This window comes from Brachyistius frenatus, unplaced genomic scaffold (genome assembly GCF_029030835.1).
Source record: "Brachyistius frenatus isolate BFR_SWC_R1_liver_20210118 unplaced genomic scaffold, ASM2903083v1 Contig_133, whole genome shotgun sequence".
Taxonomy (NCBI): Eukaryota; Metazoa; Chordata; class Actinopteri; family Embiotocidae; genus Brachyistius; species Brachyistius frenatus.
The window spans coordinates 419,674-436,312 of NW_027210732.1; the positions used below are offsets into that span (position 1 = coordinate 419,674).

The 16,639-nt window shown below is 45.4% G+C and overlaps 1 protein-coding gene across 1 annotated transcript; it reads right to left on the bottom strand.

Moving 5' to 3' along the window:
- Positions 1-291: 291 nt before the first annotated feature.
- Positions 292-16,325, bottom strand: wdr43 (WD repeat domain 43). Its single transcript, XM_069714673.1, has 18 exons — positions 16,082-16,325; positions 15,134-15,268; positions 14,827-14,948; positions 11,040-11,160; positions 10,700-10,818; positions 10,479-10,581; positions 10,068-10,132; positions 9,572-9,731; positions 8,591-8,677; positions 8,314-8,439; positions 7,568-7,717; positions 7,285-7,371; positions 7,029-7,060; positions 6,766-6,829; positions 5,629-5,742; positions 3,614-3,683; positions 1,568-1,626; positions 292-1,407 (listed from the first exon to the last, which is right to left on the bottom strand). The coding sequence occupies exons 1-18, from the start codon at positions 16,286-16,288 to the stop codon at positions 1,246-1,248; spliced, it is 1,983 nt and encodes a 660-aa protein (XP_069570774.1). The 5' UTR covers positions 16,289-16,325; the 3' UTR covers positions 292-1,245.
- Positions 16,326-16,639: the final 314 nt, after the last annotated feature.

A 16,639-nucleotide genomic window follows, 5' to 3' on the forward strand; every position in this document is an offset into this window, starting at 1 on the left:
TGTGAGCGGTGTTGCGAGTCAATGAGCAGGACAGCTTCAAGGCAGTATTAGATTTTTATGATTTTTGCATCAGTGAAATTAAATATGTCAGGTATTCGATTTACTAGATCATCCGAGAGATGTTCCGAGTTATTTCCCTGTTAAATTTCATCGTACATGGTGTTAGGAAATGTTATCCTCTCGAGCCATGCTGAGAACTCTTTGACTGACACCCGTCAGGTGTTTCATCTTTAGGCCGAAGCCGTCACATGACCTTTCTACAAAATGCCCGTGACCCCCAGACACAGCGAACCATTTTGAAAACCCATTTATTCACCTATTTGAGAAAAAGTTCACATTTTGTTTTCCTCAAGTTACCCCTGTGACTGTGGGTTGAAGGCAGCGGACATGGAAATGCCCGGACACTAAATGCACATAAAAAAGGAACAGTTAAAACAAAGTGGGCCGCAACAAATCTGGAGACAATTTCTTTTTAAAAGAGGAAAACAAAACAAAAAAAGGAAACAAAAACAAAGGAGGAAAAAAAAAAAAAAAAAAAGAGACTTCACAGGAGTTCATTTAATCTGAAGGATTTCTCTTGGGGGTGGGGGGGGCAGCTGTAGAGGGAAGAGCTCGTACAAACACTTCACTGTACATACAGATTTACATTGCGTGGGAACATGATGTATGGTCTTGCCTGGCAATCCCACTTCTGGTATTCTGTACAACTAACAGCCAGGGAGGGGTGTGTGTATGTGCGCGTGCGTGTGTGTATGTGCGCGCGTGTGTGTTGTGTGTGTTGTGTTGTGTTGTGTGTGTGTGTGTGTGTGTGTGTGTGTCTGCATCCCAGCTCCACTCCTGCACTGTGTTTTGAATGCGCGTGTGCTCCGGAAGGCCTACGGAGTTGAATTTAAAATAAACCAATGACAAGAGAGCTGTACTACCTACTGTTAAGCCGGACATACAATATACTCCAGTACTATTTATTAGAATATAAAATTTGGAATGGTGACTGCAGTGTAGGTAAACCGAACACGGCGGGATTCGCTTTTCAGTCATTTTGAATGCAAACTCGCGAGTCAGGGCTGGAATGCAGAACTTCCAAAATTGTATTTAGTATTTGAGCCATCTGGCCTCATCTCCACACGTGTCCCTTTGATTCTGTAAAACCATTTGTCCTGATAATAAAACCAAAAGCATGAAAATAAAATGAAAGTACATATAACTCTTTCAGGTCCATATTTATGTGGTATTCTTCTTCTTCTTTTATTCTTCTTCGCTCTCGTTTTCGTGCTCCATGTCCTCCTCCTCTCCGTTCGCTTTGGATGCTTTTGTGCTGTCGGAGTCCTCGTCATCTTCGTCCGCTTGCTCCTCCTCGTCTCCTCCCACCGTCTCCTCCACCGCCTCCGCCTCCTCCTCCTCCCAGTGCTGAGAAAGACCCACCAACGAACATCTCAGTGCACAACATCGACATGAAGCCGGCTCGAACGGCACCGCTGAGCAGACGTGCAGTAATTTACAGCGCGACGGCGACTGATCCACTGGTTCGATCAGTGGATCCCTCTTTTGATATCGCGGCCCGACTTACATCAGAGTCTTCATCAGGGAGACCTTCGTCCCCGGAAGCCTCGTCTTCATCAGATGATTCTGTAAAGGCACAAAGCAAAGGGGAAAAAAACATTCACCAACTGAAGTCGCAAAACCGTTTTCATTCCATCAACTCTACGATAAAAAAAGTTTGAAGGAAAGGAAAGGAAGGAAGGAAGGAAGGAAGGTTTTGAGTGAGTAAAGGTCACTCAAAACACTTGATGCAGCTAATTTACATTACAAAAGGTCCATTATTTTTTTTTTATTTTTTTTTTGGGCTACCAAAACTCTGTAAGGAGGATTGTTGGGAATACAAAGTGGAGGATGAAAAGGGTCAACTTGAGAACCTTTCGCCATGATTGAAAGGACAGTTCAAATTCTCCGACCTTTACTCACTCAAAACCTGAAATTCTATGACCAACAGTACAAAAAAAGAAAGAAAGACGACAGCATGCTTCCTATCATTGCCATGGCTACAATGGTCTGTATCTCTCCCCCATATTCAATAGATCTCCAGTCCTTTTACAAACTTTACATTTAACTTTTCCATCAACATATTTTCATCAGGTCTTTGCTTTTTGTTTTTTTTTAGCTCTTGAAATCTATATTTTCCGGCATGTTTTCCTTCCAAAGCAGGAACAAGAAATGACATATTTTTACTCAAGTGCTTGCCTCTTGTTGACAAACTGAAAGGGGATAAAAAAAAAAAAAAAAAACACTCATGAAATATTGGAAACATGAAAAAAAAAAAAAACAACTACATAGAAAATGTTATATTTTGATAAATGGCAACTCAATTTTAAACATGCGAGCAAAATGATCTCGCGAAAATAACTAAAATGGCTTTCCCTGTCTGTAAAAAAAAAAAAAAAGAAGTTTCAAAATATGTCTGAAGTATATGAAATATTGTATGAAGTAACGTGTCCCCATCAGTTCGATGAGCAGTCGTTTGGACTCGGGGGAGAGACCGTTTTCCAGCGTGTCGCTGTGTAGAAAGTCAAGTCAAGAACAGAAAGCATTTCTGTAACAAAGCTTTGTTGTTCTAACTGGAAGGCCGAGTATCTGCGTCGCCTCTGGGACCCGCTCCGAAAGGTCCCAGCTCCCGCTACGGTGTGTGTAATTGAAAAATAAAATCTAAATAAATGATACCCGTACAACACACAACAACCAGCACAAGTGGGGAGGACGGTAATATATATATATAAACGGTCTACGAACTAAGATTCGGTAACTAAGTCTGAAGTTTCCTGTCAGAATCCCGCATTGGACCCACGACGGGCCCGGCGCGCAGCGTCATCCTCACGGGAACCGACTCCTGCCTCCTGCCCATCAGCTGCTTTTATCCGCTTTTTCCTCTTCAAAATGGGCCGTCATATCCTGGAGCACCGACGGGGTTGTTGAAACTCAAGGGGCACGTTAAGTATTTCATGAAAGCCAATTCTCTATGTGGTTCAATAAAGCGTTTTACACGGTACGGTAATGAGAAATGAGAGTGAACAGAGCGGGGCCTTGTTGTTCCGCTCAAAGGGGAGGATCCGAGGCGGCCCGTCAGGTTGCCAGGCAACAGGAGTCGTGCGTTTGCGTGCAGCGCATAGTCAAAGAGAGGCTGCGTGATGGGCAACACCGTCTCCATAAATCGTAACCAATTGAGCGCAGTTCTTCTCCCAGCAGTCCCAAATGACTTAAGGTGAATTGACAAGATAATGAATGCCAGTCAAAATAATGAGAAAACAAGCGTGTGCTGGGGCAGAGACTTCTGCAGACCGTCGATGTGACCTGTTGCACTGCAGCAGCTTTAAGGAGTCCATTTAGCCAACCGGGCGTCTAAAAAGGCGCAAGTGATGAGTAAGACCGGATTATCTTTACGAGCCTGCTCCCTGGATGAGGGCATTATTCAGCACATGAACACCGAGGAGACTCAGAAACTGAGATGCCGACAGGGAAGAAGGTTTTAAAGAAACAGGCCAGCGGGGAAACAGAAGGTTAGTCAGACCGGACACAAGAGAGAGAGAGAGAGAGAGAAACAGCAAGACGAACAAACACTCACCCTCCTCATACACCAGCTTGGCTGTGTGCTCAACATCTGGAAGCGTGTTGCTGCTGTCGCTTGTCGCCACCTAGTGGTGAAACGGAAGATGGTATTAAAGAGCCGGTGAAGGATTTGAGCAGACCTTCAGTTCTATTCAGTTTTAATAAGAGAACTCATTCATTCAAACCATCTTTACGGTGCATCCGGTGCCGGACGGGAGAAAGGACTGCATTCCAGTAGCGGCACAACTAGTGTTTATCAGTGTGACATTTACCTTCCTGCAGGACAGTTTTATTTTTTGCCCTCCGTAAAAAAACAAAAAAATAACCCTGCATTGTTCACTTAATATTTGTTATTCTGTCTCTATCCGTTATCTATAATAACTTCATCCTGTAGAGCGTCACAGCGGTGAAGTACACCCAACACGCACCAACAGACAACCGCTCACACTTGTGGCCAATTTAAAATAAAGAATTGACCTAAAGCACACGTCTTTGGACCTCCTCGCTGTGAGGCAACAGTGCTGCACTGCACCACCGTTTCCATTCTGTATTTATCAGGTCGATCCGTCGGTAATGAAAAATATGCAATACACACAACAATCTGTTTGCGTCACAGTGCAATTAAGCCAATCTCTCCAACGGTCTGATTCGGCTGCTGCTTATCTGCTCCAGTGGCTTTTACTTTTAGGATTTGTCGTTACATTCAGGCTGCTGTAGAAATGCTAATTTCCCTCAGGGGACAAGTAAAGCAGCCTTTTCAAAACAAAAGTGAGGCAATCCGAAGGCATGTTTACTCTTAACAAAATCCATAACCTTCAACTCTCTCACGATATTCAATGGCGCATTATTCAAATGTTTTGGCAACAAGTCCTGTCTGCGTGTGTGTTCATCAGCCCAGCGCGTCGCTCCGCAGTTGCACGAGTGATGGAATAGCCTGAGGCGGGTCGGGGGGGGGGGTTCTTTTCTAAGACTGAGGCGTGTGTGTGTGTGTGTGTGTGTGTGTGTGTGTGTGTGTGTGTGTGTGTGTGTGTGTGTGTGTGTGTGTGTGTTAGTTATGGTTGAAATGTATTAAGAGATTGCTTTGGGTCCAGTTACACGTGTGCCTGAACTGGACACGGCCGGTTTCTCTCCAAGGAAACTCGGAAACAACTTCCTTCCGGAGGTTGAAAGTGAAAACGCCGTTTGTCGGAAAGACGCGGACTGGGCTGGAAAGTACAACGCCAAAAGTCGTGTTTCGCAAAGCTGAGTTAAAATCCACTTCATTCGGTCATTGATGAACGAGTTGAAACATGAGCCGCCGTCACGTTTGTTCTTCAGACGGGATCCATCAAAGGCGAGGTGCAGGGCGTTCGATGTACAGCAGTGAAAGAGATCTTCGTGGCGTTTATGAGGCGCGATGAGAAGGTTTCCGAGGATGTTCCTACTGCGCACCAATGGAGCTTCACGCACTCATGTGCAGACAGCAGGAGGAAACTGCAACTTTTGCGAGGAAGTGTTCCCAAGTTATGACCCGTGTTGAAATTGCATCAAGATTGCAATCAAACGACTGAATACTTTCCCAAGAGTTATAGCTTCACCCCGCCTGATGCTGTAAGCGCGCACCAGCAGCGGTCTAGAAACGTTCCGATCGCTCCTCGTACAAACTGACAGCACTCATTGCCTGCAGCAGCAGAATTGCACAAAAGTGCTCCCTGCAGCCTGCACTCTACGAGTAAATCTGCACTTAAAAGCATTAGGCATTAATTGATTTGATAATACCATTTGCAAAGTATCCCTGCTTTAAAATGAAACCGCTGCCTCTCGGCTCGCCGCGAACAACCTGGGTCTCCAAACATTTCACATTTCATTTCAAACCACAGCGAGCCGAGAGGACGGTGTGCACTTCAAGGGTACTCGGTGGGCAGTACGACTTCCGTCAGCGAGGCCATCTCAGCCGCCCAATTCACACCTCCAACACTCACAGAATCCACTCGTTTAAAAGCGCCCAAAGGGAACGACACGGTGAATATTGGTAGATATGATGGCACCTACCTGTGTGATTAGGAGATACAGTTTCCCGTGCAATTTGGTTAGCTTGCGGAACATCTTCACTCTGCTCTCAATCATGTGGTAAAGGACTCCCAGCTGGGTAACCAGGTCTGGCAGCTGTTGGGACGCACAAATGGACGACGGGCTGAAGGTTAATAAATGAGCAACATTTCAGCGATAAAAGGACTTCTGCCAAGGCCTCTTCTCCCCCCGCTAACCGCTGCTTTCATATGACACAAATCCATACATTACATTTACAATTGTAATGGGTGAATGCCAGCTGTTATGTAGAAGGAAGTGAGTCACCAAAGTTAAGTTCAAAGTTTCCCTTTTGTTGTTGTTGTTGTTGTTTTTAGAGCAACATGAACAACAAGGTCAGGGGACGTGTGTCAATCAAAGTGTTCGCTGGCGCTGAATCGAAGGCGACAGGTTCCCCTGAAATAAATAGCATCCATTTACAAAGTTTCAATGGGCATAACAAAAGGCTATTCAGCTCCCGGCTGTAGTCCCACAAATGGACAGTTGGTCAGAGGCACCATCTCCTCTGTGTGGGGTAGCGACTGTACATCAAACCAGGTTTCAACAGGGACGGGTCATGATTTATTCGTTAGTCATTAAGTATTTTTCTTAGTTTTCACTGCCACCTGGTGGTAATACCTCACTAACCCCAACAGGAATGTTCCAACAAGCTTTCTGCCAACCTCCAAGAAAGAAAAGAAGAATGGTTTTCTACGAGGCCCGGATAAAAAGGTGTGTGACGCTACTGTGCAAACATGCAAAGAGGACTAACATTCATCAAAAAGTTCTAAATGTGAAACTGCGTCCGAAAAAAAAAAAAAAAAAGAAGGTGCGAACTCTGTCAGGTGACGCTAACGTAGCGCTGGTCTACCACAGCAGAGAGCTTTAGAAGTTTGACGGCATTCGTTTACGGCGCGAGTCTCCCTCAGCGTGCAGGAGGAGGAAAATATTCATCCCAAGTATGACCCACTTGTTTGTGTTATTCAAACTGAAGTGTTCGCGGTGACCACAATATGCACTGCTGACACCACAAAGAGCCTGAAGACATGATGGGAGACACCGAAGCAACTGGCGGCTTCGTACGAGCGGGGCGGAGCGGGAGGCGGGTGGGAGCGGACTCACCGACGCCAGGTATGACGTGTGGTGCAGGAGCACAGCCTTGAGCCACCGCACCATCAGAACGGCCCTGTGAGGGAGGAACAAACGCAGAAGCTGTCAAAACGAAGGGAGCAGAGCTGCTTTCACTGCGTGTACACGCGGGGATGTGGACTTTTGTACTGGGAAGTTTAAAAAAAAAAAAGCAGCTGTACAAGTACGAGCATCTGGACACGCAGAATTTAAACCAATTAAAAGCTTAGAGGTGATCTTTCAAGCGCTCCACTCACATGAAAGGGTGTCCTTGGAGCCTCTTTGTGAGCTGCGGAGGAGATGGAGGTTTGATTAGAAAATGCAGTTAACACAATTTCACTCACTCGCCCTGATAACGGGAACAAAACATCAGTGCAGGTGAATGCAGCTTTATAAAGACGCGTAGCATCTAAAAGACAAACAAAAGCTGATTATTTGTTGACATCTGCCACAGAAGAATATGCTGGATTTTTTTGTCTTTCTTTTATTATAGAACAGAAAAGTGACACTCACCTCTTCCACCAACGGTAGGACGGCAGGGAGGGGTAACCGAGCAACCGTCTTCTTTATTACCATCTCTTTGCGTGTTTGGAAAACTTTCTATAGGAGAGAAAAAAGGTTTGCGCAGAATAAGTTCATGTTACTAAACGTTCAAACAATGTTTTGGGGAATTGATCCATTTCAGTTTGTGCTGCTGTTACGTGAACTCATGCAAAACTAACGCAACATTTTCCATCTAACTGAACTCAAAGTTGTATTTGTGAGCTCAGACTCTGGAGAGAAAGAGAGAACTTGCATTTAGGATGTTGGCGTCGCTGCTCTCCAGGCCCTGCACCAGCAGCACTGCAAAATTGTCTGTCTGTAATGAGGCCGTCCCTTTCGGCGCTCCCTTCTCCATGGAGACCGTCGACAAATCAATTTCACCGAGCCGCTCCGCTATCGACATCTACGGAGGAACAGAGGCGTTTTAGGTGAGCAGGGATTGGATTGTATCTGTCCACACCAATGGAAGTTAAATATGACATACGACAACTGTGTCAGACCACGTTTAACATGTCCTCATATTTGCATCAAATGAATGTGGATAGAATTTTAAAGAAGATTTCAGGTTTTCTCCTCGTAAAATTCATCGTGATAGAAGAAACAAGAAAAAAAGGAAGCAGTGGACATATGAAAGTTGTCCATGTAACAAGGCAATGATGGAAATGAATGGAGACGTATGCAAGATGACACGAACAAACAGATGCGGGCATGTATTGTCATCAAGCAGGTTTTTTGAAACCCCCTTTTTTGTTAGATTAGATGTGTGTGTGTGCGCTCCTTCAGCTTTACAGTGTCGAATCACACATCATCTATCGAGCACCTCTCCTGGCTCACTGATGACTGCGGTGGGACTGATCACTGCCCGAGCGCTGCCGTCAAAACATCTCTGCGCTTCAAGAAGTTGTTCGGGGTCGAAGCCAAAAAGCTGTCGGGAGTGAGCGACGGACGGAGGCGGTGAGCCGCTGTCTGGGACGCGGCGGCGGCGACACTAAGCCTTACCTCTTTGGTGTCTGTGTCTTTTTTCCTTTTCTCTGATCCCACCGACGTCCCCTTCACCGGGGCTTGATGACCAGGGAGCCCCGGGACCAACACTCTGCTCTTGGCATTGACGATCGGAGTTTTCACCTGGAAGAGGCAATTTCAGATTTTTCAACTTCAATCACAAAACAGTTTAAATTCATCCTGAAGTAGGCGTGCACTGGAAAAAAATAACCTGGCCAGGTATGTGAGGGTCTACTTCCATTACAGTAAAGAAAATGAAAGGCTTGATCGTTACCTTGGAGACGGTGGTTTCCATGGAAAGGGACAAGCTGGTCTGAACATCCCGGGTCAGACACACATGTCTCTCTGCAGTATTGATCTCCTGTACAGATGAGAGGGGAGGCAGGTGACCAACAGCTCAGCAAAATGACACAAGAGGGTGGGGCAATCTTGTTATAACAAAGATATTGGCTGAAAAAAAGAAATCGGCATCACCCACTGACCGCCACAGCTGATATGATCCAAACCCAACAGGCTACCGCTTCTCCAGAGCATTAAAAATTCCCAAAGTCAAAATCAATTGAAAAATGATAGACGTAGTCATTTCCAAAACTCACATGTTTTTATCCATCAAAACATTGTGCTTTAATCCAAACGTTGGAGATGGCGGTGTGATATTTTCGAGTGATGTTCCAGGTGTGCTGTCATGCTGATTTGAGAACGTTTCAAATGTCAAGTTAACCAGAACTACTGGTTGTGTAATGCTTTTTTAATTTTTATATAGCTGATAACAGCAACACGATCTGTCACAAGTTACCAAACATGGTGAATATCTGCAGACTGGATAATTCACCAACAAAGGCAAGCACGGTCAGAAAAACAACAAAAACGTAATCTGAAAGCCGTCAACTGGACACTTGCTATGCACTTAAAATCATTGCATTTCATATGGTTGTTGTGAAATGACTGCAGACTCAGCTGTCACTGAACATGATTGTCACTGCAAATTCGACTTGCTTTTCAATAATGCCCAGTTGCGTTAAATTGTTGGGTTTCTCTGTATAATATTGTAAAGTCTTGCTGTAAGGACATTGATGTGTTAAGTGCCATGAAATAACCCGTGTTGTGATTTGGCGCTATATAAATAAAATTGAATTGAATTGTTCGGGCAGTCTAATAATTCTATTGCTTAAACAGTAAGTGTCAGTGAGATAGAACCAGGAAATAGATGTTGACAGTAGTGAAACGTTTTTGAAGTGGTCTCCTGTGGACTCACCGCTCTCTCCATTACAGGCTGCAGGTGGTTGCCGTAGGCCAGCAGCACGGTCCGAGCATCCGCTCCGAGAGCAGCTGCCAGCAGGGGGACCGGCATCGGGGACTCCTTGGTGTCGGACATCTGAACCGTACACGAGGGGGACAGGGGCTTCTTACAGGGCCTGCGGGGACACGCGTGTTCAGACGGGCCGTGAGCACGGCAAGCGTACAAACAAGACTCCACGTCACGCGCTCAAAAACTGTGCATGCAATGTTCTTTCATCATTGTTGCATCTCCTCACGGCAATTTGGCAAAAGGGGTTCAAGATAAGTGGACCAACATTTCACCGTTTCCCTTTTGTGGTTTTAAATAAAACAATGTGTATTCAATTATCTCAACATTAGTTACGTGTGTGAAACAGCTGGAAGAGAATTCTTCGTGCTGAAATCATATGTACGGTTACTTCCCGCTGCCATATGTTGCCGAGTACAAGTAACACGGTGTTTCAAGGACTTACCCGTTTAAAAAGTGCTCAAAGAGATGCAGCTGCCCATCCCTGCACACCACAGCCATCCTCACCGCCTGTGAAGAACAAGACCGCAGAGAGAACATTTGCACACGGAAAAGCAGGTAATACAAAACAGGGCTTCCACATAATTACACAATAGGGAGGAACAGTTGAGCAAAGCTTTGAGCAAATGCTTAAATTCAATGTTTTCCCACAACAAATACAGCCCAGCCGCAGCTACGGACACTTTTCATGTCCTCAAAGTAATGGCACCCAAATTGGGTTTAACAATATCAGCAACGTTATTCAACCCATGAAATCTGTTCAGAGTTGCCATCGCTCTTCACCCTGGGCTCAACAGACTGCCGTGAATTCAAGGGAACACCTGAAGAATACGTCGAGGCACTTCTCAACTCTAACCTCTTCTTTGCTGTTGGAGGCGATGAGGTCAATGTGTTGCGGCCCGTCCGTCAGAGTGAAGGACACCACTGAGTTCTTGTCCTTCCCGTCCTCTCGTACTTGCCTGCAATGGGACAGCTTCACGTTAGTTACACAGCAACCCGGCAACGGCTGCACGTTTTCAAATCGAACGCGAGTCATCACAGCGAGAGATGAACTGGAGCTGCCGCGTTCACACTCACCACACGCTGAGCAGTCGATCGTGTGCTGCACCCGACAGGAAGTAGAGGCCGTTGCTGTCGGGAGGTCGTGTGGTGGCGAAGCGCAGGGTCGTCACAGCCGTGGAGTGGCCTGTGAATTTCTGCAGAGAAATAAAAAAAAAAAGAAAGATAAAAAACCCGGCAGTCAGTTCTGATCAAAATGTCAGAGCCATATTTGACTGTTTTTTAACCTTCAATGGTCCTCTGTCAACATTAATAAGACCGGCTCCTCTCGATTCAGTGGAGAGTGGCGCCTTTTACTTGTCCTTGAATTATAAATCGACACATATGAATGTAAACCGGCTGATTAAAACCAACTCACCCTGTAAACCTCCTTCGAGTCCAAGTCCCACATCTTGATTATCTGTCCAGCTGAAAGCAGCAGTTTACCGTCCGGGCTCACACACAAGCTGGTGACTGCAGCACGGTCCGCCTTCCACTTACTGTGTAAACAAGAGACGGCGACAACATTAGGGTTATGCATTCAGAAGGGTTTTCTTTCCCCCCTTTTCCATTCAAGTGATGAGCCTGAAACTTGCAGTGCACAATGTACTGTTTACTGTCGAGTACAGCGAGAAACAAGTCGCCACAATTTACACAATTCTCGATACCAAAAATCAAATTAAATGCATCTTAAAGTGATTTATTATTTAATAAAACCCGCTCCAGACAAAGACATATTGTTTTATTTTGACTGGAAAAGTAGCCAATTAACACAATGAGCAGCTCCTAACTCCGAATGACATACTTCCCTCAGTACACTAACAAGTAGTGCTCTCACATGTCAGGACTCTTACTTGTGGAATGCAGGAATTGCGTCGTGTTGTTTCAAATCACAATCAAATTCCGCTCTGACCGGAAATGACCTCAGCGTGTGAATAAATCACCTTCAAAATATCTGCAGCTTTAATTATTTTACCCAGAAATGAGCGTGTTTTCGTGCCCTCCATTTAATACGCTCAATAAACACACTGATTCTCCTGTCCAGCAGCAGAAGTAAAAAAAAAAAAACACGTTTGTGTGGCGTTCAGGAAACATCTGCAGCTTCCTCGGATGCTTTAAAATGCCTTGAAAGTTCTTCACGTCAGTGGCCCCGCCCCTTCCTGTACGTAGCTAAGATGGCGACCGTTTAGGGTGGAAAGTGTCCAGCGTTTCAACACTTCTTTTTCGGACCGTTTCGAGTGCGTCTTCCTGGTGCTTGTGGTGAACTGCACGTTTCTGTACTTCAGTGTGAACGAACTTATGCACTCAAAATAGTGAGTTCGGCCACAAGCACGCCACCTGGATCACAGCACTGCAGCGTGTCTCCGTCAGTCGAAACGGGCAAACGGTTTATTCCAAATGCTCGGTGACACTGTTGTGTTCTGGTTTTCATTGTTGAGAGCACGTCCCTTCGCATTTCACTTTAACACGTAGTATTGTTGTTAATTGTCCAATATCTCCAGAACCGACGGGATCCACGGCACCTTCCATGTCATAGAAAACCAAGTACTGTCACGCGCTTAAGCTTTAGTGAGCATTAGGTCAGGGTTCGTGGTGGGTTAATTACGTCTGCTGACTGTCCCACTGCACAGCACTCGAGGCTGCATCAAACTGAAGGTATTTTAGGGTCGGGAAAGAGTGATTTAGCCGGTTCTACTCTCGACTGAACCTAAACGTCACAATGACAAATATGACCGACAGCAGGTCAGAAGAGCTGATCGTGAACTGATGGTTCCCGCCAGCTACCATCTGTACCCGTCACTCTGTTACACCACTGGACGACTGTGCTCCACTTACTGCCCCAACCAGAGACAACAGCAACATTAGGTTCGTGTGTGTGTGTGTGTGTGTGTGTGTGTGTGTGATGCATTTGTTGAAGATCTTCACAAAGCAATTTTCAGCGGATTACATTTTTTTCTCTTGCTGACATCATGAGAACCCGATACTGTTTTTTTTATATCACAACATTTTTCCTTTTTTTCGGTTTAAGTGGCAAGCCTCAAACTTTCCAGCTGAAGTTAATTGTGTACTATTTACTGCCGCACTCCCACCTGAGAACAGCAGGAAACAAACAAACAAACAAACACTCCCACCTCTCGACAATCCACTTTGTGAACCAAAAATAGGCTTTAGGGGGCATCAAGCGAGGATTCGTGGCGACATTACTGTTCACGAATGTTTGCACCGACCGTACCACGACTACAGAGAAGTTAGTGTTCGTAAGGAAACACAGCGACACTAAATGATTGATGGTACAGCCTTCAATTATTGTATACTGTATAATTATTGTTAGCACATCTCATTGCTGTTCAGGGCTGTGGGTGAGCGGGCGACTTCATCACATTGTGATCATTTGTCTTTTCTACACGAAGAAAAGCAATAACACGCCGATTATGATACAAGTTCTATTTTGAGAGGTGTTCTGACAACATCACACACAGTGGTGTGCACTTTTATGGAGCAAACTGCAAGCACTTAGTTGTACCTGTGAAAGCCTCTGAGAGTTTACAGCAATGAAAACTTAAAACAGTTGGTAGTTATTCATTTCCGTTAATAACCAAGACATCCTTATTTTTTTCCACAGGTGTGAAATAAGTCAACATTACAGTGTGTCTCACAGCCAGAGAAGGATTTCCACCCGCTGATCCTCACAGAAATGGGTTTAGAACTTTTTAAACAGTACTCAAGCAATATTTAGAGATGTGCGCTTGGAAGTGTTTTCTTGTTTGAATATAGACTTTTAACAGCAAGGAGTCCATTTCAGAAGTTAGTGAACTCTCCTTGGAGCCCTTTTTCCACTGCAGGTACCGGCTCGGCTCAGCTACCCTCTCGTTTGTTTGGTGTTTAGTGTCACGCGCTGGGCTTCCAAGCAGGCTGCACTGACTCTGAAAAGTTTATATAAAAAAAACACTGCAAACCACAAAGACACGGGACATCCTGCACAACCCTGCCTCGGGAACATGCTCAAAAAAATGCTATTTCAGGTTCTGTTACACTGTGTGAGTATAAAAGACATCCGTCTGCCAATTTAAACAGGCATTTCCCATAAGCTTCATAAAAAAAACTAAAAATTAAAAAAGAAAACCGTCGTGTACCAGTGTTATTGATGAGGAATAAATAAAATGCAAGTTTCATCAGTTTCTGTTAATGTCATGGAAAGTTACTTCAAAGAAACTGCTTTCCCTCTGAAAACTGGATTTTGACTTTTGCAGTATGTCTGTTGAAATCAGCAGATGTCTCCTAAATCCTATTTTGGTAACTTTCTTTGACTACAGCTGCAGAGAAACATTCCCCGCTCTACTGCTACCACACAGAGATATCTGTCATTAGAAGATTCCCACGGTTCAATATACTGGGAAAACCTTTGTCTCTTCTCTTAACACTTATCAACAAAGGCCATGCATTTAAGAATTGGGACTGTTTAGACCAGGGGTGGGTGTCAAACATCCGGCCCGCCAGGCCCGCTGGATGACTTTGCTAAGTGTGAAAATTACAGAAAGACATAAATTGCATTTCTATGAGAATATGGAGGTTTATGAGTACAAATGTTTTGTAATTTATTTTTATTTATTTTTTTAATCGATCCAGTAATTGCTTCAAAAACAGCGTAAATGCGACGTCTGCTCCGGAGGCAGCAGCGCTCGCTGCTCGCTTTGTGACATCACAAAGCGAGGGAATCTGCAGAGGAGAGCCGGGGCAGATAAACAGCGGGCTGATGTCTTGAGTTTTTGCTCTTTATGTTTCTAGTTTATTGTAGAAAGACCTTAAAACAGGGTTTATCATCCAAAAAACCTTCACCAACGATTTAAACATAGAGAAATATTGTCGTTATGCATGCGTTATTACGCTATGATTTTACTGGTCTGGCCCACCTGAGATCAAAGTGGGGCAGTATGTGGCCCCTTAACTAAAATGAGTTTGACACCCCTGGTTTAGACCAATGACACGTTACGTTGGCTATGCTGGATTCCTATAGATATTGAGTAAAAAAAATAAAAATAGTTCTGAGTTTTTTCTGGAGGGCAGAGTCACAACATTCAAAGCATGATGACCGAATTCGGGACACATTCCTGCATCGTTTTGCCTTTAAACATACGGTGTCTCTAAAAAACAAAGTAGATACAGACCTTCTCATCTTGCCTGCCTGCAGGTCCCACTCGACAATGTTGGTGTCATCTGAGCCGCTGTATAATAAGCTGTCTTCGGGGTGCCACTGGACACAGTTCACTCCTCCGCTGTGGCCTCCATCCTGGCAGAGACACACACAGTCAACAACAGTAAACCCATTTGCAAAATACAAAAAGCTTCATATTTCTCACTTCAATAAATTGCGGGTATTTCACGAATTATCTTTCTCCCCTAAGGGGGGAAAAAAAAAAAAAAGACAATTTCAGCAGGATATGCGGTGAACCGGCTGAGGTGTCTCAAACTCACCAGGGTGCAGTGCAGTGCTCCCTTCGCTGTACTGTAGATGAGCACATTGCCTGCCGCCGTGCCCATCGCCAACAGGTCGGCCTTCTCCTCCACCTGCACCGCCTCCGATTTCCTCTTCTTCCTCTGAGGCCCCTCCTGGAGCAAGAGACCATTTGTAGCGTTCAGCATCATGGATAACTAAATTAGGTCCACGTTATTGGTTCGCACGGAGCCCGGCGGGTAACGAACCTCTGACCTGTTGCAGATTCTGCACAAGCGTCGTTACCGAATAACGGATATTAAAATAATAATAATAATAATAATGATATTGCGCAACAACTTATTGACGAGAATTTGCCCTTATTAAAAAAAAAAAAAAAAAAAAAAAACATTTCCAACACTGGATTATAAATTCACAAAAGTCACAGGTTGCCATTTTCCGCGCCGAGGTCCAACCTGCGGTGCGGGACCCCTCATGGTCCACCCCCGTCATGGTGGCACGCGCTTTCGAAGCTCCGCTGGGCTGATGCTAACTTCACCAACTGGTTTTTAATTTGTAATAATAAGAGCGCTTCAAAAACAATAAACGGCATTTAGTCGTGTTCGTGTCGCTCCGGTCATCTTTACAGAGAGTAAGGTCGCCGGAAAATACACAAACGCCGCCTCTGTGCGATGTTTTCTTGAACTACCATGTGGGACCGACATGTGCGTTTCTCCGCAGCTGTCCCGACGCCGCAGCTCGATGCTACCCGACATTAACGCGCGTAAAAGCCGGGTCCGACGACACGGTCGCGTCCGCCGGAAGCTCTCGGGGAGAACTTTTCTTCGCCACTCGGTGCCACTTCTTTTTTTTTTTCCGGATTTGCACACGTGGAGGAGTTCAACACCGGAGGCGGGTCGCTCGGGCCCTCGCTAGCCACCGAAGCTAAAACGGCAGGGAACTCCCGACGGCGAGCAGCTCCACGTTACCTTCGCGGTCCGGCCCGGTCCCCAGGCTATGCACGTACATGTGGCACTCAGATGAGCCGACGGCACGTATTCTCGGTGGAGCGTTTTACTGTCCGTGTTCCAGATGCGAAGCCTGCCGTCCTGGGCGCACAGCGCTAAATACTGCCGCGATTTGGGCGAGAAGACGCAGGGTAGCTGAAGCGATGAACTGCCGCCGTCGGCCGCCATTTCTGAAGCTCTGCTTGCGTCTGCCGTGCGCCGTCGGTTTACGCGAACCACGTGTGGCTCCTTGCGAGGACATGCGCGCATCGTGCGCCCGGACCGCCGCTCTCCCATTGGCTGCTGCCGAGCCGATGCCGCCTTCAGGTTCCCTCCCGAAACATCCGAAATCACGGAATCACCTCAGAACCAGCTCCGTGCGTTTACTTTTATCGACACGCAAAAAATTATAATAACTGACGCGGTAACTCGGGAAGAAATAATAATAATAATAATAAATAAAAAAGAATGCTATAATCCTCTCTAATTCTCTCTACACGTCAGAAAAGCGTATTTATTTCTGTATCACGTTAAATGTTA